At 43.0% G+C, this 20,834-nt stretch overlaps 1 protein-coding gene across 25 annotated transcripts in view; it reads left to right on the top strand.

Moving 5' to 3' along the window:
• Positions 1 to 20,834, top strand: part of Rbfox2 (RNA binding fox-1 homolog 2) — a 248,293-nt gene that overhangs the window by 214,024 nt on the left and 13,435 nt on the right. For 9 of the 25 annotated variants that reach the window (XR_005873370.1, XM_040736258.1, XM_040736257.1 and 6 more), the window contains 6 exons: positions 7,914 to 8,006; positions 10,644 to 10,704; positions 13,769 to 13,822; positions 13,925 to 14,017; positions 15,291 to 15,435; positions 18,989 to 19,028. Coding sequence is in view for 24 of the 25 variants with exons in the window: in XM_040736258.1 (XP_040592192.1) it covers positions 7,914 to 8,006; positions 10,644 to 10,704; positions 13,769 to 13,822; positions 13,925 to 14,017; positions 15,291 to 15,435; positions 18,989 to 19,028 (486 nt within the window). In the remaining variant the exon portion in view is untranslated. Of the gene's footprint in view, positions 1 to 7,913; positions 8,007 to 10,643; positions 10,705 to 13,768; positions 13,823 to 13,924; positions 14,018 to 15,290; positions 15,436 to 16,491; positions 16,555 to 18,988; positions 19,029 to 20,834 lie in introns of all 25 variants that reach the window. The other 16 variants (XM_040736260.1, XM_040736266.1, XM_040736259.1 and 13 more) reach the window with 7 other exon arrangements.

The following is a 20,834-nucleotide window of genomic DNA, read 5'->3' as shown; positions in this document are numbered from 1 at the left end:
TCTCAGACTAGTTTCATTGGGACAGTGACCATTCAGAGAGCAGGAGCTGGTCCTGTGCTGCACAGAACTCGGCCAGGGGTCTTCCCTGGGTTAGGTTCTCCAGAAAGAGGCTGCTCACACTGGAAGGGTGTCAGGAAGCAAGAGAAGCTAGAGAGGAGTGTGGCAGTTCCAAGGGCGGGAGGCAAAGTTCCTCAGCCAGCCTAAGTCAGCCTGCACTGCCTTAAAGGCAGAGAGAGGCACCAGGAGGATGGAAAATCTGTTCCCAATTCTCTCGGATCGACTCAGTTTGAGCAATGCCAGCATGGCATGCTTAGTTAGAACAGCTCGATGAGGGCTCTTTTCTCACAGTTCCCCAGCTCACTTGTTCTCTTTGGGGTAAATTGTGACAAGCCTCCAGTCAGTGAGTACTGAGGTGTTCTCATTCCCAAGCCACACTCATGAGCCAGCCTCGGGACGAAGCCACTCTGGCCCCCAATAGGTTTTACATGAAGAATGACAGTAGTATCAGTGTGCAAGGTGGTGTGTGTAGTCTCTTCTAATGTGCTCTGTAGAGACTGATGTTGCAGTTGAAATTGTTTTCTTATTAATTAGTGATTCTAAAATTAATTCTTATTTGTTTAGGTCTTGGCCATGATTAAAGCCCTAAGAATATAATCTAAGGAAAAGCTGAATGCAGTAACTGAGTTAACATTTACCTTCCTGCAGATCCCTGTGCTGCAGTAGTTGCTAGCTCTCCCTCCCGCCCACCTGCACGGATGCATACACCACACACCCTGTTCTGATGCCACAGTACTCTTGCATCCCTTATAGAGTGTACCAAAAACTGCTGTTTATTCATTGTTGAAGAGGTAATTGTGCTTTAAGCTTCCAGCTTTCATTTAAAACAGAAAGATTAATATGTCTCTATAGACCTTCCTCCAGCACTTAACCGGGTAAGTATCTTTAAAGTGCACCTGTTAACTACCCTATAAGACACTGATATCTGTGCTTCCTGACATTCGTTTTTATTAAGCATTTAGCTACAAAGTGGGAAAGTGGCCATCGCCTCAAGGTGGAAGCATATGAATGAAGATGAAATTGAAGATCAGTAGATAAAGATCAAGATCGTTGACCACACTGTCTAATGTAGTTAATTGAAAGACTTAAGCTGGGTGTACTTCAGATAACCTTAGCTAAGCTGCACCAGCCAGAAGGCCATTGTCATTGCCCCCAGTGCTGAGCACTGCTCCTCACAGAAAATGGTGATGAGTTCTTGTTCAGCAGAGGAGATGGAGCCTTCTAAAGGCTTTCACCAACTTCAGGATTCACCTGCTACTAATATTTAATTTCACCATAACCAGTTACCTCTCCCATGTAATTTCATTTTAAAATAATGGCACCTGCCTACTTTTTTCCCTTGGGGACCCTTGAGGTTCGAGTTGCTTCTGTAGCTCCAGGCAGTGTCCTCACTGCCCTGCTTTCTTTGGGCTGTGATAATGTAGACTGCTAATTGGTAAGTGTATCCAGAGCAAAGCATAGAAGTCAGAGTCGCCCTGGACCCTCATCAAGGGCTGAGAAGACCCCGAGTGGGACTTTTGCCTTCCTGGCTGCTCTGAGGCCTTTCCCATAGTAGGCAGCACAGGACCCCCAACTCCAGATCTGCTGAGAAGGTGATCCTTTGGGATCCAGCTAAGAGAATGAGTAAGCACTCTTTTTTGGAGAGAATGTAGCCTCTCCTTTATTTTCCTTTTCCTTTCTTTATTCATTGTTTTTGTTTTTGTTTTGAGACAGGGTTTTTGCTCTGTTGTGGCCCTAGCTGTCCTGGAACTCAGAGATCCTCCTGCCTCTGCCTCCAAAGTGCCAGGATTAAAGGAGTGTGCCACCACACCTGGCTTCTCCTTAAATATTTGGAGTTGACTACGAAGTTTCAGGACTTTATTGTGGTACTATGGTTTTAGCAGAAGCCCTGCCCAGGCTTTTAAACAGAGTACTTTTCTATGTAGAAATTGCCTTTATTATGAATGTTAAGTAGTAATGAGAAAACTAGTCATAAATAAGTCTGAGATAAGTGATACTGATATGTAAATTAATGTTTAACCAAATTATTCTAGAGCGGAAAAACAAAACAAAACAAAAAGCACCCTCTCCCAACCTGTTCTGGGTCTGGAACCCAGGACTTTGTGCCTGCTAAGCAAGCACTCAGCCGATGGGCTGCATCCCAAACTATCTTTATAGTGAGTCCATTTGGAAGGGGTAAGAGTGCTCCCTACACTCTGCTCAGCCTTCTCCAGCTCTTCCCATGGTGTCTGCTGTGCTCCTCAAAGCAGTGGTCGCCTCATGTTTGCCTAGTTCCTTTTTGGCTTTGACTGTCATTGAATTATGCTAGGCTATCATCACAGCATTTCTTAAATTACTTTGTGTGAGTATGTTATTTTATTCCTTTCTCTGTAAAAGCAATCAGCTGTGTCTAAATTCTGACCTGCTGAAACGAAGATGAAAGCACTGCCTTTTAAAACTGTATAATTCAAATGTGTGATGAGACCCCAGAAAATAGTTCATTCCCTCAGAGGGTCTGGAAAAGAGAGTGTGAGCTATAGGTAGCTTTCTTGATTCTCAGATTGCACTAGGAACAGCAGTGTTAACAGAACATGAGGTGGCCTACATAGACTGGTCCTACACTTTAGATTAGCCCAAGTCTGTTATTTATGATGGCCCTTTCAGCTCAAAATTTCCCAATACAAATGATAAACTACAGTAGTACTTTCCTTGTAGCTCCTTTGAGTAATGACCTTTTAGAGGGAAAACAGACCCTTAATTAAAAAAACAACAGCACGTCCACCCGTGAGTCTGCTTTTAACTTCCATGATGGTGTCTCATGTGAACTCTTGGACAGAACCCTGAGTCTTGGCTGCCATTTAGCCCCAGGATACTACAAGGTAGTTCTTGTTTGTAGGTTCCGGTGCCTGAGAGCTTTTTCCTATATTCATCCCATTTTTTAACTTGGGACTTTCCACTATCGTTGTATGCACTCTCACCCACCCTTATTGATCAAGACAGCTGTGTTCATTCCTTCCCTCAAGTGGACCTCTCACAACAGGCTCTGGCTTCAGGCTGGACTTCTGTTTAGGCTGGTATGCAGGAGATGTGTCTTCACACACAAGGTCTATGCTCTGGTTTCTTGACCATTACCTTGGCTTTTGATTTCACGTGAAAAGAAATTATTTATTTCCAAATGTGCTTTAAAAGATTTTCTTTGAAGTCACATTGAGCCTTTGTGATTTTCAGTAAAATTGATAGATAATGATGGCGTGAAATTTTTCCACTGTACTTAAAACTGAATTAATGATATATGTGTCCAAAAGGCTTCGTTTATTTTCTTTTGTTACCACTTTCTGGGGTTTAGTTTTCTTTCTCTCCCCTCCCCACTTATTTTTTAATTTCTGTGTTCTCCACACCCAGGAGGTCATCTACTTTTGATTTCTCCCCTAAAAGTTACATGGTAAATTTTCTTTCTCATTCTTCTGAGATGGAAAAATTCAAAACCTATACAGAATTTTAAAACGAGTGTTTTTACACTGTTCATCTTATTGCTTGTCACTTATTACAGCCTGAGGCCAGACCAAAAAGGTGACAGTTCCTTGGCTCCTGTGTGTCATTGATGATAAGTGGGTGTCAAGGCAGGTATGAACACTGTTTTTCCTGATAGAAGTTGTACCACAGCCGTACACTTAACACAATGCTGTTCCATAAGTACAGCTAACACAGTTTAGAAAGTAACACTGGAATGTTTCATTAATGTTGGGGACAGAGAACCATAAAACAAGTATGTATAGGCCTGTGGCAACCGCTGTGATCCTCTGAAATGTGAGGTCTGAATATGATGTTGAAATTAATTTCATCTCTGTTATTTTAATGTGACTGTAAGAAATGTAAAGTGTGTGTGTGGCACACATGCTTCTTTCTGTTGGATTAGTGTTGGTGTAAGCAAATGTGGCATCTTTTTAAAATGAAAAACAAGTTTCCTTTTTTTTAATGGGAGTTGAGTAAAAATCATTGCCTTATAAACTTTTTAAGAGTTTAAAAGTAAGCCGGGCAGTGGTGACATACACCTTTAGTCCCAGAACTCAGGAGGCAGAGACAGGCTGATCTCTGTGAGTTCGAGGACAGTCTGGTCTACAAAGAGAGTTCCAAGACAGTCAAGGCTACATGGAGAAACCCTGTCTTGAAAAAACAAAAGAGTAAATTAAGCATGGTGGCACACACTTAATCCTAGTATTCTGGAGGGCAAGAGTTCAAGGCCAACCTGATTTATATAGAGAGTTCTAGGACAGTAGGACTATATAGTGAGACCTGTCTTCCCCCAAAAGAGAGAGAATTCATGAGTAATTAACCTTTATTACAAATTATATCATATTTATTATTCCATATTATACTAGTGCAGGTTGATTTTTATATTTCAGTGTAACTTATGGTCACTTTTAGCTGCTTAAGTAAAATGTGTTGAATTTAGACATAGTTTTATTTTTCCTCTTTAAAACTAGCAATTTGAACTAAACTTACTCCCAGTTCAGTTTTGAAGGATAGAGGTACATTAAAGCCTGGTGTTCTGGAACAGATTTTCCTGTGGGTGACCCTTAAGCCCAAAGAGGCTGTGGCTGTCCTTAGTATAATCCCTATGCCTTTCCAAACTTCAGATTCATAGCATTGAAACTGGAATATGAGTATGTTAGATAAGGAAGCATGGTGTTTAGGTTGATGAAAAAAAATGCCTTTTTAAAGTTTTAACAAAAATGCTTAAGTTAGTCTATGGGCTGAGCTGCAAGTTTAACTGTGTTGCTTTGGGAAGCTCCTTGCCTTTCTGGGCCTCTGGAGTATGCCCACTGCTACTGGACTGTGACCCCTCTGTTTTTAAGGCCAGCATGAGCAGCCAGGCCTTTTGAAAGCTGCTATCATCAGATTCTGGAGTCTGGCCCTCTTGAGTTCCTTTGCTTTATAAATACCATGGGGGTACATTGAGCCCACCTGGATTGGCAGGGTAATCTCCCTACCTTGAAATCATTTAATCTAATCACTTCTGCCTTGCAAGGTAACATCTTCTGTGGCTTCAGGGATTAAGTCTTGAGGGACTTGGGGGTGGGGGTCTGTTTATCTTCAAAGGAAAGAAGGCACTCTTACCTCTGCTGCTTCTCTCACCAGGGAAGGCTTGCTGGGAAGACTGCTTTAGTTTGTCTTTAGTTCCATTAACATGTCCTTTGGCATTTGATCATCTTAGAACATAAAAGACTTTAATGTAGACTTTTAAGAATGCAGTTTTCCCCCAAATAGTCATTACTGAGAAAGCCTAACATGGGTATTAATGTTAAACTTTGTCATTTACAGTTAGTGCTTGTGATGCCACCTCTGTTCTTTTGACATAGTTACTGTGGTGCATACTTCTTATTCACACATCTCAAAAGAGATGCTACCAGAGACACTTCACAGTTGAGTTTAGAAAAGAAACGAGGGCTTTGCAGAATAATGTAACTTAGGAAATAGAGTCCACAGGCAGTCTGCAAAGCTTAAGTTCTGAGATCCTTACACTCACTGTATAACACAAGGTGTTGTCTTCCATTTTAGATCATTCTTTACCTCTAGAATGAATCTGCCAGATCTGCCCTCACTGCCCTGTTCCCATAGTTGTACCTAATGTGCACACAGACAGACACACAATTAAAAGTAAAATAAATCTTTAAAAACTAACAGCTGTATGTGGCCTTTCTTTAAAACGTGCTTACTCTGGTGAATTCCCTGGTAGGAGAGTTGGCTTCTTGTCTTCCGGCTCTGTTCATCTTCAGAGAAAAGAAAGACACTGGCATCCTTAGTAACTTGCCTTCTGTACCTTGAGGTTGTCAAAGTGCCTACAACAGGTTAACATCAAAATGTATATCAGAAAATGCTTTTCTATTATGATTTTCAACAAATATGCATTCTGTAGGAGAGTGGTAAGGACAGTTAGCCCTAGCATTCCACCACGGTAAACATTCATTTCCTTTCTGTCAGAGCGTGCCCTCCTGTGATATTTGTAGTGGTATGCAAGTTGTGGGTAGAAATGATCTATTGGAGCCGGGCAGTGGTGGCGCACGCCTTTAATCCCAGCACTCGGGAGGCAGAGGCAGGTGGATCTCTGTGAGTTGGAGGCCAGGCTGGACCGACAGTCTCGTAAAACCAAAAAAAAAAAAAAAAAAAAAAAAAAGATCTATCGGAATCTCCAGACACCACCTACTGTAGGACCAGTTAGACTGCTGAGGGACCACACCTTTGTGTTTGTAAGTTGTGCATAGGATGGGGTTTATATATGGAGGCATGCTTGTGCTTCCACAGCAGTGGCTCCCTGGGAATCTTGAGGAGTTCCCCCCTGCAGGTGTAAACCGCTAGGGAAGTGAAAAGTTAGAGCTGTGGAGGGCAGACAGTGCACTGCAGTGAAGCAGTCTGTGAGCATGTGGTGATCTTCCCCTTGCAGGCAGAGGTGACACACGGACACAGAGATAGGTTAACTCCTGGCCTCCCGGTCTGTGTTCTCTATCTGTATCAACTACAGGGGCACATTATATTAATCCTAACTCACACGGCAGCTGCATCGTTACGTATGGCATTTGTCCCCTATCGAATAGGAGACAACCACTATTACTAACATCCCTCACTCCTGGTGCCTGTTGGCCAACTATTCCTTCTTTTCCTCATGCAGAAAATAACTAGTTTGCCTTTAACAGCAGAGATAGGCATCAACAGATATATGATATAGGCAGCTTAGGTTATCAGCTTTCCAAATTTTAGCTGTACATGTTTTCTGTAAATTGTCATTATGATCATTTAAATTTTCGTTGAAGAAGCTTCCTAGTTGCTCATTGTCCCTTGCTTCCACAGCTGTTACCACAGAACTAGACCATACTACTGCCCTAAGTTATCCTACTCCCAAGGACAGTAGTGTAAGACACAGGTAAAGTGGAACTAAAAATGCCTCTAAATCTTACTGCCATGGAGTCATTAACCTTGAATGTGAGAGAAGTATAGGTTTGGGGGTCAGAGAGTCAATAGAAAGAAAAACATAAGGTCTGGAAAGATAGCTCATGAAGTACTTTTCTTGTAAGCATGAGAACCTGAGTTTGGTCCTCAACACTCCTGGGAAAAGCCAGGCATATCCAGATGGCTCAGCAGATAAAAGGCACCTGCTGCCACATCTGAAGACTTGAGTCTGACTTCCAGAACCCATGATGGAAGGAAAGCCAGCTCACTCAAATTGTTCTCTGACCGCCATTCGCACACTGTGCCACACACATCCCCCCTCCCAAACACACAGAAATAAATAAATATGTTTTTAAAGCTGTATGTCTGTATGATGGCCCGAGTTCTGTTCTCTGGTACCCACTAGCTGGAAGGAGAGAACCGACTCCTGAAAGATGTTCTCTGACCTCATCTTGTATGCCATGGCACACGCATGCCCATATACACACATACTACATAAATAAATGTTTAAAGAACAAATAAAAATAAAGGTGGGAAAAGCAATTGCATTTATCTCTGCCAGCCACATGTACCAGTGGCACAGTAATAATGGTTTTGTGGTTTGGTTTTGTTCTGTGTTCAGATTTTTGGTTGTATAGTTTGACCCGAGTAACTTCCTACCTTTATCTTGGTCTGGCCTCACGTACTTTATATTTTATTGTTATTGTCGTTATTGTTAAGTTACTGTTACTATTATTACAGTTCTTTATCCTTTTATTGGGTTTAAATTTCCCTTTACAAAATATGCATGGATCAATACTGTGCCTTTGGAGGAACGTGCTGGTGTTAGTTGTGCTGACCTCACTTCATACTGTGATGTTCTCTCTGTTGACCAGGAGATGAGTATTTCAATATAACGATGTGCATGTTTTCCCTTCTCCCGTTGCATGCAGGGATTCGGGTTCGTAACTTTCGAGAATAGTGCTGATGCAGACAGGGCCAGGGAGAAATTGCACGGCACCGTGGTAGAGGGCCGTAAAATCGAGGTGCATGTCTTCAATAATTCAATTTCTCGTTTATATTTTTCTTTCTCTTTGTGTACTGCCTCACCTATTTCACGTTTGGAACCCTGTCCTGTCCATGTGTGCACACCTGTCTGTCTGTCTTCACGTCCTTGCACCGCACTGTATACAAGTCACCCTGTCTGCTTCTCCCCACCCTTGGTTGTCTGCGGTATAGCTGGGGGTGGGAGTGTGTGCTTACCTGTGCTCTCATTTACCTTTTTCCTGTTCCAAAGTGTGTGTCCTCTGCTCTCTCTCTGTGTTTTTCTTTGCTTCAGTTTCTGCAAGACCCTGGATTCCTATTATGAGGCCTAAGCAAAACTAACTTCAGAAATGTCTGAAAACTACTTAGCTCATAACATTATGTTTTGGAGGCCAGTTCCCCTCCATGTGCGTTTGATAAGTGTGGATAGACGATGGAGGAGGTTTTGGGGGGGGAGACAGAATCCAAAACTCTGGTAGTTCTAGACTTTATTTAATACTAAGCATTTCAAGACCTGATTACAAAGTTGAGAGCAGGGGGGTCAAGGCCAGCTGGTGGCGTAGATGCACAGATGCTGTGATTGCTCAGTCAGCCCCTGTGCTTACCAGCACTAGAGGGACTAACGCATTGAAGGTTAACTGGCTCCTGTCTCCTTTACCAGTTTTTTGAAGTATTAACTGTGAAAGCCAGCATTCGAGTAAGATGTCTGCATATTTTGCTTTTCCCCTCTCCGATGGTTTAGCATTTAGGGCCTTCACTTGACTCACTCTTTCCATGGTAACTATACACAATGCTGGCGATGGTGCCCGTTGGCGGTAAGTGAATCAGAAGTGCTAGAGAAGAAGCTTTTAAAAATGTAATCACAGAACAATTAAGAGGGAAAAGTCCATCTGCCATCTCACATTAACACTACCAGATGTGGTTTGACTTGCTCCTCTGCCTCCTGCTCCTTTTATTTTCACTGCTGTGGAGTGATGTCGCCTGGACTTTGGATGTACATCCTGTCTTGTAGCAGTCTGAGCTGTTTGGTTACTGACTTCGTGGTGATTTTTCCCCCTTGCGCATCTTACTCAGAGTCACTGAACCCCAGTTTGGCTGGTCTATTAATGCTCTTCCACCCCGACTTCTCCCCTGCCAACCACTGTGCAGCTCGCCCCTGCTGACACCCTTCCCCACGTTCTCGCCATCTTCCCGCCCTCTGTTCTCTTTCCTGGCTTCTTATCCCTGCCCCTTCCCCCTTCCTTCCCACCCCTCTCTATCTGGCAGCTCTTGGTGTCTCTGCTGACTGGTAGTGTCTGGTTGGTTCTGGCTGTTTTCCTTTGAGTTGCTCGGTGGCTTTCTGCTCTAGCAGCTAGTTCAAGCTCTTGCTCCATTCTGACCTTGCTGTTGACTTTCCCTCCTCTTTCCAAGTTGTTTCTTTCTTTTCTTTGTGTGTGTTAATTGCATGCTCTCAGTCTCATCCTTGTTGTCTCCCATTCTTTCCTTGTAAATGTGAAATGTTTTCATTATCTGGTCAAACTAGAGTAAATGGAGTTTCAAGTTGTCTTCACACAGGGAGGGGCAGAGGGGTCCCTACAAATCATAAAATATGTTAGATGTTTCTAATTCCAATTTTGCCTAAAAATGGTCTTCATAATGTAAATCAAGCACAATGTACATTCGAAGAGGCAAAATAAGCTGGCCTTGGTAGCACAAGCCTTTAAGCATTCAGGAGGTTGAGGCTGGAGGATCACAAGTTTGAGGCCAGCCTAGCTACATAGCAAATTTCAGGCTCAGCCTGAGCAGCCTAGTAAGACTTGGCTTCAAAAAACAAACAAGACACATTTATATTTCATAAGCTCTGAGCTCAAAGCTGGCTGCAGTTGAGTTTATGGTGAGACTTTATCCTTCTGTCAGGAGCTCTGGGGTTGGTCTTGAGGCCACCCACAGTGTTCTGGCTCCTAAGCTCCATCCCTCCTTTTTCCAACGGTACCATCTTTGTGATGGTACCTTGGTGTGGAGATTGCCTCAAACTGTATGCTTTGTCATGGGGGTTAAGAGTACCACAGCACAGGAGAAACAGACACTCAACTCTTCACGGTTGAGCACCTGTGCCAAAGGCCCTTGGGAAACTTCATCTTAAATGAGTAACCCATATGGTCTAGAAAATTCAGGATGGCTCTACACACTGTCAACATGGGAATCTACAGTTCCTATATTTACTAGTCCCAGACAGCTTTAAAAAAAAAAAAAAGGTAGAGCATCAGAACAGGAGGCTAGCAAACCTCTACTTTACCAACAAGCTTCAGAGCTCACTTGGGGGTATATGTGTTCCCTATTTACTTTTTTCCAAATTGTCCTCAGTACAGAGACATCTCAAGGCCACCCAGAGCACGTGTAATTGCATCATTTCTCTGGAGTGCTAAGAGGTAGGACAACCACAGTTTTCTTTTTGGAGACCAAGAAACTGCATTTTACTCTTGTTAGCCTCATTTAATAAGCACTCACATTAAGATTCTATGAATATTTTATAATGCTGTGTTAATTATCTAAATGCTATCAAATTTTACATTTTAAATTACGTGCTATGTTACTGGATGAGCAGTGTCATGTTCCTAATGTGTCCCTCCCCTCCCCTCTTGTCTGCTCGTTATTTTTAGGTGAATAATGCTACAGCACGTGTCATGACCAATAAGAAGATGGTCACGCCATATGCAAACGGTGAGGAGTTACAAGCTGCCTTGGGGGGATGCTGGTTCTCACATAATGTGGAGTTTTCATGACTTTCTAGGACCGTCTGCTCAGTCCACATTCAGCCTCTTAGAAGAATGTCTTATCTTTACAAATTAATTTTTCCCCTAGGATTAAGCTAAGCTTTTTACTTACAAAGGTGTTTTGTTCTCATTACCTTTCATCTTCTAACATTCTCATCATGCCACTTGAGGCCACCTGTCAGCGCAGACTAGGTGGGCCGTGAGCACCCTTCTCTTCAGCCTCTGTAGTTCCCTATACTGTGGGAATTGCCCATGTAGCCCTGGTGGTCCAGGTGTGTCCCCCATCCCTGTTAAATGCATGTGATTAAGTGGAAAAGAATAGCCTAGTCGCTTGTAGGTCTAGATTCCTTGCTGTCTTAAGGCCTGGGGTAATGGCCATGGGACTTCAGGGTGTAGCTTTTTATTCCATAATGACAAGTTACATAGTTTAATAAATATTTAAGAATGGGATTTTCAGCGAATAATTTGCCCCAACAAAAACAAACGTTGGGATGGCAAGGTGGCCTCTCAGGGAAAAAGCACTAAGCATGCAAACTTTAAAACTGGAGTTTAGTAACTGGAACCTCCATTAAAAGCCATGTGTGGTGTCTCATATCTGTAATCTCCACGCTTTACCTAGGGATCAGAGGCAGACATAGGAAAACAGGCAGAAGTTTGGGCCAGCTAACCTGATATATGCCATACAGTGGCAGAAACAGTGAAGCCTTTGCTTCAGCAAGGGGAAAGGAGAGAACAGAATTAAGAAGCACTACCCTCTGTGGCACACACACACACTCATATTCTTTTTTTTCTTTTTTTACAGCAGGCTGGCCTCAAACTCACAGAGATCCACCTGCCTCTGCCTCCTGAGTGCTGGGATTAAAGGCATGTAACACCAACGCCCAGCTCACTCATATTCTTATATACAAAATAAGTTTACATTTTCTTAAAAATACAGAATTTAGGGCTGAAGTAACAGCTCAGATTAAGAGCCTATGCTGGGGAGGCTGGAGAGATGGCTCAGTGGTTAAGAGCACTGGTTACTCTTCCAGAGGTCCTGAGTTCAATTCCCAGCAACCACATGGTGGCTCACAGCCATCTGTACTGAGATCTGGTGCCCTCTTCTGGCCTGCAGACAGACATGCAGGCAGAACACTGTATACATAATAAATAAATCTTAAAAAAAAAAAAAAAAAGAAAAAGAAAAAAAGAACCTATGCTTATCTTGCAGAGGACCCAAGTTCAGTTCCCAGCACTCATGTCAGGTGGCTCTGAATTACTGTAACTCTTAACTCTTGGGAAAATGAATTTATACATGAGTGCCAACGTGAGCATTATATTCATTTTGGGAGATGTGGATGTTTGTGTGCAGGTAGATCTTCATGGAAATCAGATACCCTCAGACCTATATAAGTCTTTTCTCTTCTTTTACCACATGGGTCCCAGGCAACAAACAGGCATGGTAGCAAATGCTTTTACTCACTGAACCATCTTGTTGGCCCTCATGAGCTTTTTTTTTTTTTTTTAATCAGAATAAGGGGTTGGATTGAGAGAGTGTTATTTCAGCCAGATAACGGTAGCTCACACCTGTAATCCTGGCACCAGGAAGGCTAAGACAGGAGGGTAATGAGTTCCAGAGCACAGCCTGGACTGCACAGGGCCCAGTAAGTAAAGACACTTTCCTCTAAGCCTGATGAAATGAGTTTAGCCCACACACATACACATACATACACACAGTGAATGGAGAAAACCAGCCCTTGTGAGTGCGTTGTCCTCAGACCTTCACATACACACATGAACACACAAAGGGCCCCTGTGAAAAAGAAAGGAAAATCTGTAATCAATAGAACGGGCCTCTTCTTCTCTCCATCCTATATTCACAGTGTAGCAATGGCAGTGGCTAGGGACAGAAATCAATGATTGAGCCCCTCTGAGAAATAAATGCAGGTGTGTTGCTTCTTATGTAGAACAGTCAGTAGATACTTCGGTTTTATGTAGAGTTCTACTCACTGCTAGAGGGAGTAGCATATATCCCTTGCTTACAAGCAAAATACTTGCCATATTCCTCTAAGTATATAAAAAATAAAATTTTCTCCCAACGTAGTATGATTTGCAAACTCAACATTTCTAAATCTTGAACTGAATGTTTGGCAGCGGTATGGTATCCTTCAGAGTCTCAGTAGTTAATATGTGTGTTATAAATTAAAACTGAAGCCATGCACAGAAGATGGGAATGGACTTCACATTTTCTTACTGCCTATCTTTCCCTTTCTACCTAGTGAGTCCCAGTTTTTACTATGAAAGGGGATTTCCATTTACCCACAAAACTTGTGTGGTATAACTGAATGTGCCATCAAGTTCCAGGTCACATTTGAGTTCATTCTGAGGACACCTTACTGAAGCATCTAGTGGAAAGTACTGTCAAGGTGGCATACAAGGAAGTGTTGTCATGTGATACCAAATGATGGGTGTCCCGACTTCTTTCCCTTCTGAGTTTAGAGCAGGTCATGTGGGTGCAGCTCTGAGCACAGTCTGCCAAACCCCACAGTGTACTTGTGTTTCCTCCTCATCTTCTCTTTTCCCTCCCTCTTTCCCTCACCATTTTCTTTCTCTGTTCTAGTTACAGTCTGTTGCTGTGATAAAACACTCAAACTAAAAACAACTTTGGGGGTCACAGTTTTATCGTTAAGGGAAGTCAGTGCAGCTCTCAAGCAGAAACTGGAGGAACAGTGCTTGCTGGGTCACTGATAAGCTCAGGCTTAGCTACAGAACGCAGAACCACCTGCCCAGGGAATGATGCCACCCACAGTGGGCTTAGCTCTCCTGCATCAGTTAATAATCAAGCCAATCCCCACAGATGTATCCACCAACCAATCTGATTTGGACAATCTCTCTATCTTCTCAACCCTTATTCCATACACCCCTGCCTACCTGCCCAAGCCCTCATCCCCTCATTCAAACCATCTTGACATGCAGAGTTCACTCCTGTCTTCACACAGTCTGAAAAACAGTCACTGTCTTTTCTGTTTCAGGCTGGAAATTAAGCCCAGTAGTTGGAGCTGTGTATGGCCCTGAATTATATGCAGGTAGTATTGTACTACTTCCCTTTCTGCTACTTAATGGCATCTGTTCTTTTCATTTGACTGTAAACTTGTCTTTGTAAACTCGTCACTTTTTAATGCACCTAGCCTCCAGCTTTCAAGCTGATGTGTCCCTGGGCAATGAGGCGGCTGTGCCCCTGTCGGGAAGAGGAGGCATCAACACTTACATTCCTCTAATCAGTAAGTAGCCTACACTCACCTGGCATGGCTTCGACTGGTGCCACTGGTGCGCTAGTTTGACCTGTTTTCTTCTGGAGAACAGGGGATGAAAAGAGCCTTTTTGGGGGGAGGAGGGGGGTCTCTGTATAATAGCTCTGGCTGTGCTCAAAGTCACAGAGATCCACCTGCCTCTGCCACTGTAGTGTTGGGATTAAAGGTGTGTGCTGCCATCACCAGCTAGAAAAAAAATTCTTGAGAGAGTGATACCTAGAAGCTCCCACAAAACAGAAATCTCTGGAAAGTGGTGAGGGTGGACACATAAATATCCTCCCTGTATTTGGCCATGAGGAAATCAGAAGATGCGAATATTGTATAGACAGCATTACTCAAGCCTACTCCCCACCACCCCATTCCCCAAGTGCACACACATGCCCACGCTCCCATGGAGTACCATCAGCACAGCTCCAGTGGCCGTGACTACTCTCCACTCTCTTGCTGTCTCTAGAGTCATGTTGGCCCTTTTCCTCTGGCAAGAGGTGTAACTGAACTGGGTTCCACAGAGTGGGTGTCTGCATGACTTCCAGAGCAAAGCACGCTTAGAAGAGGCCTTTGGAGGATGTCTGCTCCATTAAAGGACACAGGGAGGCTGGGAAGGTTAATATTTTACAGACACCTGTCAATGGTCTCAAACGCCTTTAGTCTCAGCACTAGGGAGGCAGGGGCAGGTGAATCTCTGAGTTTGAGGCCAGCCTGCTCTACAGAGTGAGTTCTAGAACAGCCAGGGCTACACAGAGAGAAATGAAATTGACAAAAGAATTCTCTAAAAACTATTGCTTGCCTTAAAGCACCATGTAAAAATATATAAAGAACATTCCTTTTGAGGAATAATTATTATATAATGGCATTTAGAAATGAATTCATAGTTGGCCAGTTAAAGAATTTATATTAATCTGATTTAAGTCACCAACAGAAATTAAGCATTGTACATCTTAGGTACATCTTCAGAGCTGCTTCTAGTAAGAGTTTCTTATCAGCTTACATTATGACTGGAAAAGCCTGGAAGGAACAGAGTAAACTCAAGATTTGTGATGAATGGGACATGGAGTCATTGCTTGTCATCTTGTATCTCTCTTTCTACTTCTTCCCCCAAAGCCCCCGGAATGCGTTAATAAGTATGCTTGCTGCCTTTTCAGGGAAGATGTGGTGCCTGCTTTTTTCCCTTTTCCATAATTGATTCTCAGTCTGGTTTTGTACCAGCTCCTGAATGCAAGTTGAAATTTCTGTCATATTTTGGGTCTCCCTTTAGTTCCTGGCTTCCCTTACCCAACTGCAGCCACCACGGCAGCCGCATTCAGAGGAGCCCATCTGAGAGGCAGAGGGCGGACAGTGTATGGTGCAGTCCGAGCGGTACCTCCAACAGCCATCCCCGCCTATCCAGGGTAAGCATTAGATTCCAGAATCACCATTTCTAAAATGAACAATTGGATACAAAAAGAAGGGAAGAAAGAGTGCGCTGGACCTCTCTGATTGTAGGATGTTGGTGGGCAGCATTTAGATGCTGTATGAATATTTTAAAATTAAAGGATGGAAGGCAAGAACCAAAATGCAGAAATGTGACCAAGGGCCAATTCATTATACAAACCCTCATTTTGGCCACCTTAAGCCTTCATGGTGACGGCTTAAGACAGTAGCCAGAGCCGTCTTGTGTTTGCTAGCAGTGTGTCGGCATGGAGTTCACTCAGCAGCGCACGAGTGTGGATTAACACGACTGCAGAGAACTGAGAAAGGAGCCGGAGACTCAGCACCAGACCGCGTCTGCTGTGCTCACCCGTCTCAGCTGTGTCGGGCAGAGGCCAGCACGTGCGCCCACCCCAGGGTTTGACTGCCCTGGGTCGTGAGCAGCAAAGCTAGTTACCCACAATGGATTTGCTTTCTTCGTAGGAAACAGATTGAAAGAGGTGAATTCAAAGACAAACCAAGCCCAATTGAACCGAGGGAGAGAGGGAGAAGTAGGGGAAGCCAGCTGCAGCTGGCTTCTGAGATGGTAGCCGCTGATGTGGCTGAGCAGCCCTCGCCTTCGGTTTGGAGCGGAGGGTGTCTCATGCAGTGGAAAGATTCCATAGCAACAAATAAATCCTTTGTTTTTGAATGGGGAGAAGAGGGAAGATGGCAGATTGACTTTTAGTTGTTTATCCATGTCAGCCTAATGTATACTTTTATATACAGTGAACTTCTAATTGAGTTGTATCAAGGACTTTCTCTCTTAAAAGATTTGACATTTCTCCTCTTCATCTTTTCTCTGCCTACGACAGGTGGTTTTACTTTTTGCTGTTGTTGTTTTTGTTTTTCCAGTACTCTGGAGAAACATAAATAGCTGCAGAAAAGCCAATTAGCTGATTTTTAGTTAAAATGTAGAGGAAGATAGCATGCCCCTTTCTGATAGCAAAATTGGCTTCACCAGGAGGTGTACTAATTTAACATTCATTCATTCATAGACCAATGGACATACCATTAGGAGTCCTCCATGCCACAGAGTTAAAGCATGTTTATTAGACAAGGCAAGTATGCATGCTGAAGTGGGCAGACTCCAAGACACTGCAAGGGAACTGCTTCAGAGAATAACTTTCATTTGCAATTTATAGACAATTAAATCCCATGCATTCCATCATCTCCATCTTCTGCCATGACTTGCTTTTAATTTTATCCTTTTTTGTCTCAACTTGACCTTTGACCTTCAACCTCTGACATCTCTTTTTTTAAAAAAATTAATGAAATATACAGCTTTGTTTCATCAAGAAATGTTTGAGTGAAACATGAAAGTGAGTCTTTTACAAGCTCAGCACACTAGGGAAACTGCTCAGGCTGTGTCTCCCATTCAGCTCAGAAAGCATTTCCTGTCACATGTACTGAGAGGGCGTGCACAGAGAAACATGGAGCTGCCTATTGAGTAGCTTCCTGAGCCACTTCATAAAGTGGCCCACTTCATCCCTGTCCAGTGCAGTCTTCCCTATATTGGCCAAACTTAGGAACAATTCTCTACTAAGTCTGTGTCAGGTATACATTTGCTTAAAGGGACTTATCTTTCATGCCTGGTCATGTCAGCTTCTGTGCATTGCATTGAACACTAATTTCCCTTGTATTCTTTTTGTTAACTACACCATCTGTTTACATGGGAGATGGCAAGGAATAAGTCCAGTATTTCATGGGGAATGGCCTAGAATTTCTTTCAGCCTTGTGAGTCACTGTGCTCTAGCCTCTTACGGCGTTGGGTACAGGGATTATCAGAATTCTTATAGAATTCAAGTGAATAGTTACAATAAATGATTAAAACAGAATGTCTCCTTGTTTTTAATGGCACACTCTTTATAGAAGGAATGTGTTGTAGTCTTTGCCTGTGTCCCCTCACGGACATTGATGAAGAGTAATTCACCACTTGGCCTCCATGCTTTCCATTCATTGACCTCCTACACAAGTCTTATGAGAATGCAGTGGAGAGTCAGATGCAGCCTGATACCAGACTTAAACTGCAAGTGGAGACTAGAGCAGGTAACCCTTGCTTACAGACACTGGGGACATGTCTGCTTTTCCTGCATACAAAGCAGAGGCCTAGTGCTCAGTGCATTGTAAGGTACGGCCTTGGAACTTGTAGATATAAAACTTAGTGACCCTACTTGTTAGCCCATTCATTATAACTGAAAAAAATTATCCATTTTATTTAGCTGAGTAAACAAAAACACATTTTTCAAAATCTATTAAACAGCCAAGTCTTGACCTGACAAATGTGAAGAAAAAGCTTGTCTTTTCTCTCTACCACTGTTTATGTCTTCTGCTCCCAAAATAATGTTTTTGGGGGAAATCTATGTATACAAAAGCACTTCATAAGGCAGGAGAGAAGTCTACATCTTAAGAATAACAGTATAGAGCTGCTACAGATTCATATTTTTAAAAAACTAGCACTGCCTGCTTGGCAAAGCCCATTACCAAGCAGGAGGTGAGCCTGCCACAGCTGCCTCGTTTTTACCCCTTCAGTCCAGTCAGACAGGCCTAGCCATTCCCAGGGCTTCAGTCACCAAGGGTATTCTTCAGAGCCCTCCAAATACTCTGTTAGTTAAGAAAGGACCCTTAAAATCTTCCAGTTGCTCCTTCCCACTCTGGATTATATTGTTACTATCTGGGATCCCACTGCACCTTTCAATTCTTGGACCAATCACCTTAACCTTGAGCTCATTACCTCTGCTTGTGAAAGCAATGCATTGTGGGTATTTTTGGTTGTTTTGTTCTTTTGGTTTTTTTTTTAATTACATTTCTCTGTTTACTTTGGTCAGAATTGATTGACTTGTTTTTCCAAGGTGTTGCATTGGTTCTCAAAAATGCTGAATAATAATACTTTGCATGCTTGTGTGATCAGCCAAATCTTATCGCATGTCTAATGTGCAGGGTGAAAAGCAGGTGATGTATGGATAGCAAGAAAATTACACTTTACTTCTAAAATTAAAATATACTAGTAAGCATCATTTGAAACACACTTCTCACATGGTTTCTGACCTAATGGAATTAATTTTGTTCACTTTCTTCATGAAGTTAAAAGCCCCTCAGCATTCCTACCCTTTGTACAATTTTAAGAACAGTGTTCTCGTAGGACACACTTCATTTAAAAGTAGTCCATGTTCTAAAGTGGATCTGTGCAACGGATCTCAGACAGCTACAGTAGGCCCTGCCAGGAGCACTGTCTATACCGTTAATTTGAGTTACCCAGTGTCCAGGTGCTCGGTCTAGTCTTGCAGACCCTACCTCTCCTTGCATGTCCTGGAGCCGTGGAACACACGTGTGCATTTGGCACGTCTTTGTCACCAGCTTGCTGCGGCCCCATGTTCAGGTCACATTCATACATCACCTGCCTGTGTAGCGCATGTGCATGCTGCCGTCCTCAATAACCGGAATGTGTTTCTGTTCTTTTGTTTTTTGTTTTTGTTTTTGTGTGGATTTCTGCAGTGTGGTTTACCAGGACGGATTTTACGGTGCTGACCTCTATGTAAGTACACACACCGGGGCCTTTTGGACCCCATCCCCTGACAAGCCAGCCTTTTTTTTTCTGTTTCTTTAGTTTGTTTTGTTTTTATTTTTGTTTTGTCCTTTTTAAAAACATATAATTTAATTTTTGTTTTCCTTTTTCCTTGTGGATATATATATATTATATATTTTAAGAATGCAAGCATGCTTCTCTGCCACTGCGCTTGCCCCTGGGTGCAAAAACTAAATCTTTGGGTGTCATGACGGTTGCTGGGGTCAGTCCACTGGACATACTCTTCCCCTTCCCTGTGCCCGCGAATGCTGTGGGCGTCTCGTGTGAGATGCTCCGCAGGGTTAAAGTCGTATTGCTGTCTCGTCACCCGCCAGCATGAGCAGCAGGACTAGGCTAGCTGACACCACCTCTTTCCCTCCTCTGCTCTTCTTCTCATCTCACACCTCTGTGGAGCGGCAGGCCCGGGTTTACCTAGATGGCAGTAGGCTTTCCTAACTGTGTGCTTTCTGGTTTTACGTGATTTGGAGAACACAAACTTGTGCAAGTGCCATCAAGGAACTGCTGTTCTGAGGATTGTGTAGTATGCTCAGTTTAAAACCCTTCTGCCTGAAGTCCACAGCTAGTAGGTCTGTTTCTTAGTGTTAGCTAGGGAAACTGAGGAGCATAATTAATAGCCATTCAGTTACTGTTAAGATTTGCTAATTCTACCAGCCACAGTAACATTTAATCCATCCCTCTATCTGGAAATGAAGGTTCATGATTTGTTGGTCACATACTACTTAAAAGATGGACAATGTGATCTAGCTGACACAGGAAAAGCTTTGGAGTTTTGGAGACTGTTGGTCTCTTTCTGAATGTCAGCATAGTCTACATACCCAGATCGTGAAGACAGTTCTATAAGCAAGACTCAGCAGTAGGAGGTTACTCCGCTGGGGTAGGTCAATGGGCCCAGGAGGTGCCTGCCGTGCTCTCCAGTCTTCAGGCTGTGGTGCCTGCTCCCTCGGAGGCTGAGGTCAGGCTGTTGAGAAGGCACTCAGTCAGTGCAGCATGCTGAGTCTTTGGAGTGTCTCCTAGTAAAGGAACCTTAGACATGAGTCATGGTCTGTCTCTCCAACGTGAGGACCAGAGTTTCATAAACAGTTCACACAGCCAAGCATAAACTATTTCATTATCTCTTTGTATGTTTATTAAAATCAATGTTTGCTCAGGAAGTTTTCAAGAAGTAACTGGGCAGGTTACACATCTCTGAATGTGTATATTTACATGTGATGTAATAGCATTACATGTGATGCTATAGCATGTGCATCCTCCATATTCTCACGAAGCTCAGCTTTGTATTAGTTTCTTTTTTGAAATCTGCTCTGGTAGAGTAGCTTTTCCATTTGAATTATTTCCTCAACTGAGGATTTTGTTGTTTGTTTTGGGTGGGTTGGTTTGTTGTGTTTTGTTTTTAATTTTTGGTTTGGTTGGTTGGAGTTTTGGGTTGGTTTTTTGTTGTTGTTGTTGTTGTTGTTGTTGTTGTTGTTGGTTTGGTTTTTCAAGACAGGGTTTCTCTGTATAACTCTGTTTTTGAACTCACAGAGATCCGCCTGCCTCTGCCTTGAAAGTGCTGGAATTTTTAAAGGCATGCACCACCATCACCCAGATTTTTCTAAAATATGTCCTACTTCTATTCTGATTTTGCATATTTTTACATTGTAATTTTTTTCTGGTTTTTGGTTTTTGGTTTTTTGAGACAGGGTTTCTCTGTGGCTTTGGAGGCTGTCCTGGAACTCACTCTGTAGACCAGTGAGTTCTAGACCAGTACTGGGATTA

Source organism: Mesocricetus auratus, unplaced genomic scaffold (assembly GCF_017639785.1).
Source record: "Mesocricetus auratus isolate SY011 unplaced genomic scaffold, BCM_Maur_2.0 Super-Scaffold_100055, whole genome shotgun sequence".
NCBI classification, from domain to species: Eukaryota; Metazoa; Chordata; class Mammalia; order Rodentia; family Cricetidae; genus Mesocricetus; species Mesocricetus auratus.
Note: the sequence above shows the minus strand (reverse complement) of the source record. Positions and strands in the feature narration are given on the sequence as shown.